At 33.7% G+C, this 14,190-nt stretch overlaps 1 protein-coding gene and 1 long non-coding RNA gene across 2 annotated transcripts; one reads left to right on the top strand and one right to left on the bottom strand.

Annotated features, from left to right (window-relative positions):
* The first annotated feature begins 1 nt into the window (after window position 1).
* LOC129954233 (uncharacterized) lies at window positions 2–747 on the top strand. Its single transcript, XR_008782667.1, has 2 exons — window positions 2–284; window positions 506–747. It is a non-coding gene; the product is annotated as an uncharacterized LOC129954233 (long non-coding RNA).
* Window positions 748–2,706: 1,959 nt separating this feature from the next.
* Window positions 2,707–12,883, bottom strand: LOC129941002 (probable RNA polymerase II nuclear localization protein SLC7A6OS). The gene is made up of 5 exons (XM_056049538.1): window positions 12,725–12,883; window positions 12,391–12,660; window positions 11,897–12,333; window positions 3,704–3,888; window positions 2,707–3,044 (listed from the first exon to the last, which is right to left on the bottom strand). Exons 2-5 carry the CDS (start codon window positions 12,586–12,588, stop codon window positions 2,773–2,775), a joined length of 1,092 nt encoding a protein of 363 aa, XP_055905513.1. The 5' UTR covers window positions 12,589–12,660; window positions 12,725–12,883; the 3' UTR covers window positions 2,707–2,772.
* Window positions 12,884–14,190: the final 1,307 nt, after the last annotated feature.

Raw genomic sequence — 14,190 nt, 5'->3', positions numbered from 1 at the left:
GTCTTAGATTCACTTTCACATGAAACTAACGCATTGGGCATGTATAGTTTTGAGCACTTTCGTCTCACTAAGTCTTCAATACTTCTCTGAGAGAAACTGCAGATACTGCATTTGTAGTTGAAGGACGTACACACTGCGCGTTATTGCTATGTCTTTCTAATATTTCATAAGTACATATTATAGTTATCAACTTTGTTCTATATTTCAAAGCTTTTGATAAATTGTAATAATTTATAGTGTGAACTTGCAGCTGTTTGTGATTTGGCAGAATGAAAAAAATAAAAGTACGTATACGCCACAGTGAGTTTATAAGTTATTTATAATTTGTAATTTTAGAACTTCAATTATTAGTCTATGAACGGCCTTCGGTTAAATTAATTAAATATGATTTTTCTCCTGGCCTTGATGGAATATTCAAGCCATATTTCTCAAAAAGTGCTAAACACACATTAGGCGATAGTCTTACCATACTTTGTTTAATGTTTATCTTATTTACATCCCATAGGAAGTTATTGTAATCGGTCCGATTTCAAGATTACAAAATTTAAACATTTCTCGATGTTTAAAAGTCTCTGGAATCTAAATAAAAGATTTTAAGATTTTTAATGTCTATGCGTGTGTACTGTATATACGTTCTGACGTGTGTATGCCGGGAAAGCTTCCATCGTCGCCCATATCTCAAGAAACAGTAAAGATATCGACTCCAAAACAATTTTATGTAGCGAAGATAAACGTTTTTGACATCTGGTAAGATTTTGAAAAAAACCCGAATCGACAGTGTTCTTATAAAAAATAAAAACTTAAAAAAGAACGAAGAACTTAAACATATTTTAAAGAATTGTTGATTTTGGCTTCCAACTATTTTCTTATCTTTTATCGACATTCAGTTAAATTTGAATACAAATCCAATAGTAATTTTTTCATAAGAAATTGGTAAAATTTGATGTTTGATTCTCGATATCACGTAAATAAATGAAGGTATTGACTTCAAAATATCTTTGAAAAATCGAATCTGTATTTGTTTGTATACAAAATATCAACTTTAAAAAATGCTACTAACATTGATGTTGAAATCAAACTATTTCAAAATATTGTTCCGTCATTTTTAGCTGACAACTTTTTGAAAAACACGAAAATCAACAAAAAATTGATAAGAAATGATTTTCGACTCAAGTATTAAGAGAACAAAGAAAGATGTTGAAAGTTTTAAGCAGGACAAATCTACAGATGGGATGGGAAAGTTTCAGTGGTGTGGTTCGTATCCTAACCTCTTTTTTATTTGTACAGGTCACAAGAAGTACGAAATCTCTAACTATCGTCCATTTATCTAAATTAGCATAAGCTATGAATCTCTTTGTTGTCATTGTAAGTCGTTAGTTTCTCCAATACATCATGATTTTATTAAGGGCAGGCGGTGTTTAGATGTTCTGACGAACTTAGCTCAATGTATTTCAATATGTCACTTTATGATATGGAATGATTTTAATGTTAGCACTATTGACTTCAGTAAAGCATTCGATAAGATCTTTCATCCAATTATGTATATTAAATTAAGAGCCTTCTGCTTTTCTTTAACGTTCATCTAATCGATCCTACTATATTGGCGTTTTTGTGTTCAGAAGTTCTGTGTCCAATTAATTCCTTATGCAATTTCAGGTGTTTGTCAGGGTCATCTAGGACCACTTTTATTATTCCTTTTGGTTTATGATGTTAAAATTATTATTTCTATAATCCAATTAAAAAAATATACGTTTATCTCCTTGATCTTAACCGTGATATCTCGTTCCTTAAAAGAAACCTTTACTACAATCTTCCTTAACCCAATACTATTTTAGTTTTAAGTCAAAACAGTTTTAGTTTAAGCGGTGGGATTCAACTCAAAAGAAAATTCAGTTAGTAGTCCGTCAAGGTTAAAATCAGCAATACCTGACAAAAAATGGTGACAATGTTCGCTGTTTTGTCGATTTAATAACATGTTGCGTTCAGACCTCAAGCTCAAAAACTTGGATTATTTATAAGATTAATCTCATAAAAAAATGAACAGAAATTGGATCTACTGGATTTTTTCTGTCCGAAAAAAATATATGCCTGACTAGAAACTAGTATAATAAATTTAATTTTTAACAATTTCCTTAAAAACAAAAATATCGTTTTAGATTTGGCTTTTTGAGTTTAATAAATAATTGGATAAGACATTGGTTACTTAAAACGAAAAGTTCTCAATAGCGAACATTTATGGAAATTTGTTTGTTTTTTTTTCAGATAATTTTCTGTTGTAAAGCTTTGTGAACCAAAACCTTTTTCCTTGGACAAAAGGAAATTTGTTTTGAAAACGTAAAACCCTTAGATCTATAGACGTAGTTGTAGGCTCAAATTGTAAAATCGCAGAACATAATATTGCGTTCAAACAAATTTTACTTCAGTGTAGAAAACAACAATAACTGAAAAAGCTCAAAAATTTCACTTGTTGAAACAACAGCGCTTCTACATCATGATTGTTTAATTGATTAAAGATGATGATGTGCTTTATTGCTAACCAAAAAAGTCGATTATGAAAAATTGGGATCAAAGGAAATTTTGTTTTGAGCCAATTTGCAATCAATCCTTTCACGAATTTCATCGTAATCGGAGACCTTTACGAATCCCAACAAATACTATTAGCATTCACGTTTGTAGTATTAACACCAATAAAAAAAAACAACATAATTTCGTTTTATAAATAAATTCATCTAACAAAACATTTTCTTTATTTAAAAAAAAATATATTCAAACTCAATCATCCTCAGAATTTTCATCATCCACATAATCGCTCTGTTCAGAGATGTCTCCATTATGCCTATCTTCTTCGTCCTCAGAATTTTCTGCTTGCATGTCTCGTAAAATTCTCTTTTTATAACGGGCATATGCTGTACCATAACGATCAACATCACGATAATCAACATCATCGGCAAAATCTTCATCCCCAGCATCTATGCTAAAGACAAAACCACTCCGAGCTTGATGGTAATCCTCGTCATCACTAGACAGTTCATTTTCATTTGCATCTGAAAACGTTTTAAAAACCTTTATAATACCGAAATAATTGGATATGGTATAACAAAAAATCCTCTGATAGAAAAACTGCTAGGAACAGCATAAAAAGAACAACAACATTTTGTCCAGAGTGCCCCAACAAACCCCAGCTTTGCGTTACTTGCTTTCCAAAATATTCACATTCAAAAAGGTAATTTACATAAAATATCTCTTCAAATTAGTTAATTTCAACTGATTTCTTTTTAGACAGTAAACCTGAATCTTTGGGAATTTTGAAACAAATTTTAGAATAAGTAATAGTGAACTAATTAATTTTTAATTTTAACTTAATTTTTAGAATGAAATAATATTGTTATTTTTTTTTCTGAATAATAAAAAGTTATAAAAATGAAGTATATAAACAAACACGAAGAAGAAATTTCACTCTTATTTATTTTCCTCAAAATTTATCCTACAGCGACGAAATTTAGACCAAAATATTTACCAAAAACCACGCAATCCGAAACCCATACAATATCCCATATACTGTCGCACAAAAACATACGACATGGCCTGAACTGAAGTACTAGGTGTCGCACGAAAATGTGCGACGTGGCTTCTGGGGAATTATGAGTTGTCGCACGAGAACGTACGACGTGGCAGTCAAAGTGTTAAAAGAAAATATCCTTACCAAAATCTATAGTTTCTATAGCTCTTCTCATATCTCGAAAACCCATAGAATCATTGTCTGCATCATCGTCTTCTTCATCGGGATAATCATTACGAAAATAATTCTCTTCATTTGAGTCTTCTGAATCTTCACCTTCTTCGTCATTGTAACAATCTTCATATACAAGCTCCTCATAAGCACGAACGCTGCATAGATAGTTCAACAAATTTATCATATTAAATCAATATATAGAATTTTTTAAACATGAAAAGTTCCTTGACAGATAGTATAAGCGTTATAAATTGTTTTAAAAACAAATTATAGTCAGTCTAGATTAAATGTTTTATTTTTGTACATAAATGAAACTTTATATTCGAGGACTACAAACTTTTCATTACATTTAAGTTCATATAATATAATAACTTATTAAAGCCTTCTCGCAGTGGATCAATAACGATATTTTCCACTTCACTATTTTGAACTCATTCAGATCTTAAATAAGTAACGTCAGTAGTTTTTGGAAGACGTAGCGATTCACTTTTATATAGATGGATCTAAAGTAGATGACGGGTCGTCGGTTAATCGTGCATTCCGGCAGACTAAATCTTAGTGTCTCTTTTCATCTTCGCTATCACAGTAGCGTGTTCCAGGCGGAGCTTGTGGCCATCGAAGAATCTCTCTTAGCTCAAAGAAAACGTAATATCGATAATTGATCTACGCATCTTTTCAGATAGTCAAGCTTATTTAAAATTAATGGATTCTGATTCACTAACAACCCGGAAATGTTGATCATGTCTTGTGTTCAAAATTCACTTTATTTGTGTGCCGCGTTAAAGAGATATTTCAGGAAATTGCTGACGAACTTGCAAAGAAAGCGAACAATTTAACATCGGTATACCCTTAACTACTTGTAAGCTTATGGTAAAGTGTGATGACATAAAGAAAGCCAACTACTTTTCTATCAATCAAACTAATTTGGCAATGCTTGATGTTAAACGCTTAAAAGCAACTAATTTTTGTGGCACATTGGCTTCGTTATAGGTAGGAATGCTTTTCCAGACATTGTCACACCTATGTTCTATCCTGCCCTATCACAAAGACGAGGACTCCACCTAGAAGACTTCTACAACAATGATAATGATACTAGTGATCTGAGAAGTTCTGAAATTTATTGTCTCAAACGCTTCATAGCTGGCACCAATTGGTTTTTACGACCAATGCAGATATTTACATCTGTAGATCCATAAGGTTATCACAGCGGACCAACGCCTTTTCTTTTCAACAGCTATCTTAACCTTACCTAATATAAAAAGTAATATTCAGTGTTAAATGCATTTTACTACGGCGATGTGATTGCGGTGTTGGGGATCTGTACAATGAAGATTGTTTATGGATTAATTGAAGTTCCAAGGACGATGGTTTTGGGATTAGGTAGATAAAGAAAATTCGGGCCTATATTCCGGGTGAATTCAAATATGTAACTATTAAGAAAAAATACCCAGATCGTAGAAAAGTTATTCGGAAAAATAACTAGAGACAAAATTATCCGAATCGTATAAATTAGATAAGTCTCCACTCAGAACTTTGCAAGCAGTTTACTATTAACTAGAAATAAAACTAATTCCATTGGTGGAACACCTGACGAACTTAGTAATATTTCTTAACTAGCAAGTCATTATTAACTTCATGGAACGGTTTAATGGCAAAAATCTTAATCTAGGAAACCACGAGAATAGGCTCTACAAGAGATGGCAAGATCAAAGGATGCAATTTAGAGAACAATTTTAATCTTAATCTTAAGTTAAACTACTGAAACTAAATATTCATTGGGTACCAAATCATGTTAGAGTCTAAAGAAATAACGATTCAGATTCCTTAACAAAAATAGGAGCAACTTTACTATAAACGGGACTATAGAACTCGATGAAGTGCTCTGAATGGAAGAAACGAAACTAAATTCAATTTAGAAGATCAAAACTTTGGAGTGCGTTCAACAAGCAAAGGCAGGCTACAGTACTACTTTCTTAGGGACACTATACTAGTAAAACCAATATATGGCTTTATAAGTTGAAAAGGCACTTTAGCATCAGTCATATCTAAAGTAAACAAGGAGACATCAGCCAATATTTTAGATAAATGTAATAGGTTTTTTTTTTAATATAGACACAGATATCTGGGAAAGGGCGGATACAGGGGGGTTCACACACATAACTTATAACTTATATTTACACATTTCAAGGGCTAAAGTGTCAACCTTAGTTATAAAATTATTTTAGAACACTGTTGTCCAGCAAGGTATAGTCTAACTTTTTAATTTTGACGACTCTAATAAAATAGTTTAGTATATTGTTACATAATAACGTCAAACAAACAACGTAGCTTTTATGCTTAAATAATTTTGTTGCTAATTTCAGTTTTTGTTGGGTTAGAGTGTGGTAACACCGTCATCCATAAAATATGGGAAACACTTTCATAATGAGACATGAAAATAATTTGTAAAAATGTTTATGTTGGGAAACTCATTTCTGTTATTTGTTAACACATTTCCCCAAAAGGCAATAAACACTAGTTAAGATTGTACCAACAATTTCTATCAAAACAGTTTACTGACAAATAAAAACAAGAGGGTTTTTGGTGCATTTTACGGAGAAATGTAAGGAATTATTTTGAAACGTAGCTTTTTTTCCAAAAATAATACATTCTTTTTTGCTGCCATTTCTATTAATTCGAAAAACGGTACAAAAATTCAAAAACCCAGAAAATATAAAGAATCTGATATAAAGAATTGTATGGCTTTTTTTAACGTAGTTTTTTTTTGAACTCAATTTTCGGGAGTCTATTATTACTATCGTTATCGGTCTGATTACTAGTAGATTGGAGCTGATGCTTGAATTTAGGAATAAAGGTGCATTTAAGTACACAATTTTTTAATTAGCCCCTGGTTTACTAAGTGCTTATAATACACATTTTACATGTTGAATCAAAAAAAAAATATAATGACATTCTTGGGAAAACTTAAAAAAAGTAACGGTTTTATGAATAAATACCGAAATATATTTTTCTAATTAAGAGTAAAATTTAGAAAGTTTAAAAAAATTATGGCTACATTTTTGAAAAAATCGAATTTTCGTATTAAAAAAATATAAAAAAAACGCCTTATGGTAATCGGCTTAAAACCATAATTTCGAAGTTTAAACTCAATCGAAACAAGGCTTTGAGATGTAGGGACCAGGACAGACAGACGCACGGAAATTTGATGTTTGATGTATTGTTTGATTAAAAGCTTGAATTTTTTTACGAATTACGAATATTGTAGACGTATAATTAAAGGCGATGTTCATGAATTTAAATGCAACTTAATATAAATTTTTTTCAGAACCTAAGTATTTGATCTTTTCTTAGAAACAAATTTTATCAAAATAATTTAAAGCATTACTAAAGTTTTTCAAATTCTAAATTGCGCGCAACAAAAATTTTAGTTGTATTTAACAGCAAACCATATTTTTGAAAATGTTGTTAAATTATTAACAAATCTCAATTGGTCAAAAGTTGATGAATTTGTGCTGCGTTATTGGAAAAGGGCTGAATTTCCGATTCATATTATGTTCTTGGTCTAGTCCTCAGTTTAAAGTAGTACTTTTGGCAGAAAAAGTTTAAGACCTTAAAATATAAATTTTGTTTTCATATACATATATGAGTATAGAGAGTTTTTACGAAAATTAAAAAAATATCTCCCAGGGGAAAGAGAAAGAAAGAGGGTACGTTAAACTCCTATGGGCAGCGTCTTATAAAACCAAGCTTTGTTGACCTTAAAATTGATGAGATGTGTAAATTCTTAGTTGGAGCAGAAAGGAAAACCTAAAACCTTAAGAGTGAAAACGCGACAAATTTTTTGCTGCGAAATACAATAATAAAATAGAAACAGAAAACCTTATCACAATTTGAAGGGTTAAGTGAAATACTATAGAAATATGCTCTGGAGAACACCAGATTGAGCAACAATGCATCAATACACGAATATATGTACGCACTCCTTGATATGTCACAGCGTCATAAGACCCAACGAAGGGTTAGTTTTTTTCTCAGTCAATGCACAAGTCTGGACTTCCCAACTATTGAGTGACATTGATTTCTGAAAGTAAATTCATCTGCATTGATAAACTTCAAACAAAGAAATTTGAATCAAAATAAGTTTAATAAATCCTCTTTGTAAATTTAAAACTGGTACAATAAGCGCATCTGTGTGATATTTGTCCCATATTCTCAGACCGTCCTCTGTCTCTTAAGAAATACCTAAAACCATGCCAATTCGAATTTTATGTTGCCTATGAATTGTTTCTATCGACAATTGACGATTTAGTAATGTTTTCATTAGATTAAATGCTAAGTCCAGAATGCTACAAGAAGGCACAAAGGAAATCCAAGCGATCTTCTTGGCGATCCTTCTGTGGCATGATAGAAGAAACTTCTAAAGCCTCTAGGTTACGGAAAATTCTTTCAACTAATCCAGCTATGCCAAGCTGCTTGAAAAATACAGATGGCTCCTGGACAAATTCAATAATGAATCGCTGAACTTACTATTGGACACTCACTTTCCTGGTAGTTCTCTTACCGGAACTTGCAACAGTTATATACGTTCAAGTTCAAATACAACATATCCACAAGGTCTGATCACAAAGAATAAGCTACAATGGGCTCTCAACAGCTTCAAACCATTTAAAGCTGCAGGACCAGATGGAATAATACCAGCCGAATTACAAAAGACTTCTGATATAATTGCACCAATCCTTGATGCAATTTTTACCAGCTGTCTTTACCTGGTCAATCCTAAAGATCTACGACCTATAAGTCTATCATCATTCCTTCTTAAGACCCTGGAAAGATTGATTGGTATCCATTTAAGTGCACGTATCGATACAAGACTTCTGTCTTCGTCTCAACATGCCTACTGTAAAGGTAAATCGGTGGAAACAGCGTTACACACTTTAGTACGCACCATCGAATATTCCCTCCATCATAAAGACTTCACTTTGGTTGCTTTCTTTGACATCGAAGGTGCCTTTAACAACGTGGACACATCTGCAATCACATCTGCACTGACATCTCTAAATGTAGAGAGTTCGCTTCGGGAGTTAATTCATTTAATGCTTACTAGCAGAATAATGAACTCAAAACTGGGCAACTCTTCTTGCAGACGATTCGTTAGTAGAGGGACACCGCAAGTTGGTGTTCTACCCCTCTCCTCTGGAACCTAGTGGTGAATGAAATTCCAACTAGTCTGGATGCGGAGGGTTTCAGAGTGATAGCCTATGCGGACGACGTTACTATAGCAGTTTCAGGAAAGCATCTAAATATCCTAAAAGAACTCTTACAAAATGCCTAAGACAGACTAATACTTTGGGCTGATCGGTGTGGACTGGGTGTTAACCCACACAAAACCGATCTGGTCTTATTTTCGAGGAGATACAAAATTCCATTTGTCAACCCTCCTTATATTAAAGGAATCCAATTAAAATTCTCAGACGAGGCTAAATACCTGGGTCTTGTCTTAGACAAAAAACTAAATTGGAAACGCAACGTACAAGAAAGAGTCAAAAAAGCTACTGTACCTCTCTTTTCTTGCAAAAAAGCTATTGGTAATAAATGGGGTTTACAGCCCAGAATCACGCATTGGCTATACACATCGGTAATCAGACCGATTTTAACGTACGGTGTGGCAGTATGGTGGACTGCTTTAGAGAAAGGTATAAACAGGGATAAGTTAAATAAAGTCCAACGTTCAGCCTGCCTATGTATAAGCGGATCGCTTCGCACGACCCCGTCTGCAGCACTGGACACCTTGCTCTACCTTACACCTCTTGACATATTTAGCAAACAAATAGCTGCAAGCTCTGCTACTCGCCTCAATGCTTCGTCGCAGTGGACTAACAACAACATTGGCCACTCCGTAATTCTAAGGTACTTAGAATCAATTCCAAAGCACACAGACTACACCATCCCCAACTACAATTCGACAGAAACTTACATATTTCTTTACCTACCAGATCTTTTTGGGAGGATAGGACATTCTTGGAGGATGAGTCAATCCATTTTTACACAGATGGCTCAAAAACCAAATAAGGGGTTGGTGGAGGTGTGTACTCTGAACGACTGAAATTAAGTCTCTCATTCCGCCTTCCCAATCATTGTAGCGTGTTCCAGGCGGAACTTTTGGCGATTAAACAAGTCTTGTCTTGGCTCAAAGAAAACGTGATAACAACATCTGATATCCGTATTTTCTCTGACAGCCAGGCCGCTATCAAATCTCTGGACTCTGTCTTTACAAACTCTATAACAGTCCATAACTGTCGATCATCTCTAATGGAGATGGCGCAACAGTTTAATATTCACCTTTGCTGGGTGCCGGGCCATAGAGACATTCCAGGTAACTGTAAGGTAGATGAACTCGCCAGGAACGGTACAGTACAGCCCATCCCACCACGTTTGGCATGTACTGGCATCCCAATCGCTACTTGTAAACTGTTGCTAATGCAAGACTCTGCGAGGAGGGCAGGCACCAGGTGGAACAACATCTCCACGTGTCAAGCCACAAAAAACATCTGGCCAACACTGGATATAAAACGTTCAAGGTGCTTGCTCTCTCTAAGCAGATCGCATATAAGCTCGATAATAGGTGTCATAACCGGACACTGTCTAATAGGAAAGCACGCCACGAGACTAGGCGTATTCTCAAATGATTTTTGCAGAAGCTGTATGGACGAGGAAATGGAAGAAACGGTTCTTCATCTTCTCTGCACATGCCCTGCTCTAGCTCGCAAGAATTACCTAGGAGAATTCCTCTTTAACGATCTAAATCATATCAGTATAATCAGCCTCTCACGTTTCGTAAGGGACTCTAGCTGGTTCCATTGAGTTTAGGAGGAAGCCTCAAGATTCATGTGGTATCACAATGGGCCATTAAACTGGCCTAAGTGTGTCCATTTCCATCTTGGACAGCCACTATAACCTAACCTAAGTCCAGAAAAAAGTTGTATCTTAATTTTGTTTTAAACCTGGCGATTGGTTATTACAGCATGATATAAAATAATATTGTAAGTACCTGAGAATACTATATTGCTTGCACGTTTTATCAAGCACTGGGTTGGGGTACTGTGCAAGCAATATAGCACTCACAGGTACTTACTGACAATATTATTTTATATCACCACACTTCGTGCGATTATAAAATGTTATTATTTCCGCCTTGCATTCATCATATGTATCAGCAGGATCAATTGTTGTATCGTAATGCATAAAATAAGAAATAAAACTTGGCAAAAACCAAAATAGAAGAATATACAAACCATTTCACATCAAGAAATGTGCACAGTTCCCAGTCAAAAAAGATCAATTAAAATTATTTTAATAAATTAAAACAAACAAAAAACAATTTAATTAAAGTTTTCCATAGAAATCAAACACAAAAATATTGTATACATTTTTATTTTTTGTCATTATTTTCTTTTTAAAGTTTTTCCTTTTCTTTTCTTTTATTTTATTTTACTTTTTTAAGTACTTGATGTTTTCTTTTATTTTGTTTTAAACCAAGAATTATTTCTTATTATGAATTTTGTTGTTTATCATCATTACTTGTGCATTGTTCACTGTCTCCTCTCTTCTTTGTGAAAGGATCCTGTCTATCCCAGAACCACCAGAAAGAGTGAGATTTGGAACATATACACAAAAACATTAATACATGATTTAATTTTCTTTTACAAATCAACTTACATCTAACAAATAATTATGTAAAAAAAACTTAAAAACTAAGTTTCATCAGTAGAAAAAGTTTTAAAACAATTCAACGAACTCATTATTTTCAAATAAAGTAAAAAAAACAAGAAATAAGGCAAGTTTATCTTTTGTTTTATAATTTTACAGAAAAACAGTCCGCAGCAATGAACAACTAACGAAACTATGATGTGAGCGTTTAGGAGTGTTTTTCAGTTCATTTTTATTGTTTGATTTGTTATGGTTTCTTTTATCTCTATTCTAGAAGATCGATGGATCGGATTTTTTAAATGGAGTTGTGTTAGAGATAATGAGAAACAGAGTCAGAGTACCGACGAGTAGAGTAGTCTAGTAATTTATTTACTTAGTAGCGATAGTAGTTAAATGGATAATACAACCTAAATGAACCGACTGGTGAAATATATCTGATCGACTTGAAAAACCAACCTTAGATAGTTGTCCGTGTAATCGACGTCGTCTGCCTGCTGTTCGTTCTCTGGTAGATACAAATCGTAGACATAGCCATCGCCATCTGTTGGAGTGAAGTTCTCCTCAATAGTTGTAGCAGGAGTTACCGATGGTTGAGGCTCATGCTGTCGTTGATTCGAACTAGTTGTGGCTATGTTGGCTGGATCTTCAATAGTCGTGGTTAAAGGCTGTTTTTCTATGTCTACAATTGTGATCTCTTTAGGATTGGCATCTTCAGTTTCTGTGTCGATGGCACGGAAACAATTAACGACCTTGAAACGATTCTGGTTACTTTGGGCGCGCATTTCCTGCCTACCGCGTTCTGTGGCGCTGATCGGTTGTTGGCGGTGTTTTTTGGCGAGTTCAATTGCTTCGTCTTTAGTTAGACGGGCGATTTGTGTTGTGACTTTTTCATCCTTAAAAATAAGAAATTAAAATAAATTGAAGGGTTTATAAAAAGTTCATCGTCTTACCTGCGATTGTACGGTTCCAGCGAATTTGAGAATTGTTGAAATTTCATCCTTGCTCGTGTCGAAGAGATCCAATGGAGTTGTGTTATTTGCGGCGCTGTTCGTATCACTCTCATCAATGCGACGTTTCTTGCCATTTAGGACAAAGGCTCCTAGGGGTTCTTCGTCGATACGACGTTTAACGCGAACGACTGCAGGCATTTTTGGGTTGTTTTTTTCTTTTGTGTGTATTTGCTGCTCTGGTGAAATGTGCCAGAGGAGGATTCCAATGTTCTTTGGAAGGAAAATAATTTTTTATTAAATAAACTTATTTTTTTGTTAAAAACTACATGTGTACCTTTTATCTGGAATGGTTGATTCTTATTCTATGCTGGTGGTACTGGACTCAAGACTGGTACACAAAAATATGATAAATCTTTCTTCTTCACAGATTTTTGTGGATTTGTTTCATGAAGAAGGAAAAAGGAAAAACTGAACTTAACTTAACTGAATTGACCAGACCAGAGAAGTGCTCAGAGATGAAGGGAAATTTTAAAAATTGACAGGGAATTTAAGTATAGTGCACATTCTGCCTACTTAACCCCTATGTACATAATATCAGCTGTCTGTTGATAGCCCTAATTCATTAATTCGTTATATAGATGATGTTGTCATTCCAACTTTTTGATGCCTTTAGTACTGAAAAGCTTATAAATAAAGTAAAATACAAGAGAGTTAATAAGTAAAATTGGTTATAGGAGTATTAAGTCCGCCATAAAGTCGATTTAGGTTTTGACATTTAGAAGATATGTTTTCACAATTTTTTGAGAAAAAAACGGATGATTTTATTGTATTTGTGAATAATTGAAAGGCCTTAATCTATATGGTGATGAGCCATTTGAAAGAGATTTGCCTATCTGAAGGTCCTTGGATTAGTATAGAGAGGAATATTTCCTAGACGAAATGAAGCGCCTAGCTTCCTGCTAGAGCTGTTGTAGAAAGAGAATATCAGCGACTTCCGGCCGTTTTTGGAGAGTTTTTGTTTAATTTCTTTTAAACGATCTTCATAGGATGGTAAGAATAGATTATCACCCCAAGTATAGATTCGATTATATAAGAGTGAGTTTTCTGATGGGGATAGTAAACTTGACTACCGTTTTTAAGGAGAGTTCTAATAAATATCTTTTATGGTTTAGGGATTTAGTGATACGTTTGTTGAAATCAATGATCAAAATGGGCTCAAAAACAAATTGGTATATAGCAAAATTAAGATCTAAGAAATTTTCATCGCACTAAGCCTGAAATGAGTAAGATAGAATCAGCTGGAGTAGAAATCACCTTTGTTACTTATATGTCATCAATATAAATAAAGATAATTGAATTATCATTGAACTGATAATGATAACACTATTGATATTCAAGACAATATAAAGGTAAAATGGTAAATTCCTTATGGAACTTACTATTGAAAAATGTACTGCATTGCGTTTGTTTAGATGTTTTTTTGTACAATCAAAATAAAATAATATGTTCAAGTATAAATATTTTTTTTTTGGATTTGTTTTCAAATTTTGTAATTTTCCTTGTATATGCAATAGCCGTAGCTACGTTTTATTGCGCTAGTATAGTGAGAAATTACCAGAAAACGATCCACTGTAGTCTGTTTTTTTTTTTTTAATTTGAATGTGGTTACAGTTTAATTCGGCATAATTCTTTAAGGAATATCAGTGACTTGCAAATTTGTTCAGGAACATTTTTCCCGACGTTAGTGTAGTGGGGGTAATTATTCGCGAATGCTTGAAAAAAAATCTTGCCCATAAGACC

This window comes from Eupeodes corollae, chromosome 1 (genome assembly GCF_945859685.1).
Source record: "Eupeodes corollae chromosome 1, idEupCoro1.1, whole genome shotgun sequence".
Classification (NCBI taxonomy): Eukaryota; Metazoa; Arthropoda; class Insecta; order Diptera; family Syrphidae; genus Eupeodes; species Eupeodes corollae.
Note: the sequence above shows the minus strand (reverse complement) of the source record. Positions and strands in the feature narration are given on the sequence as shown.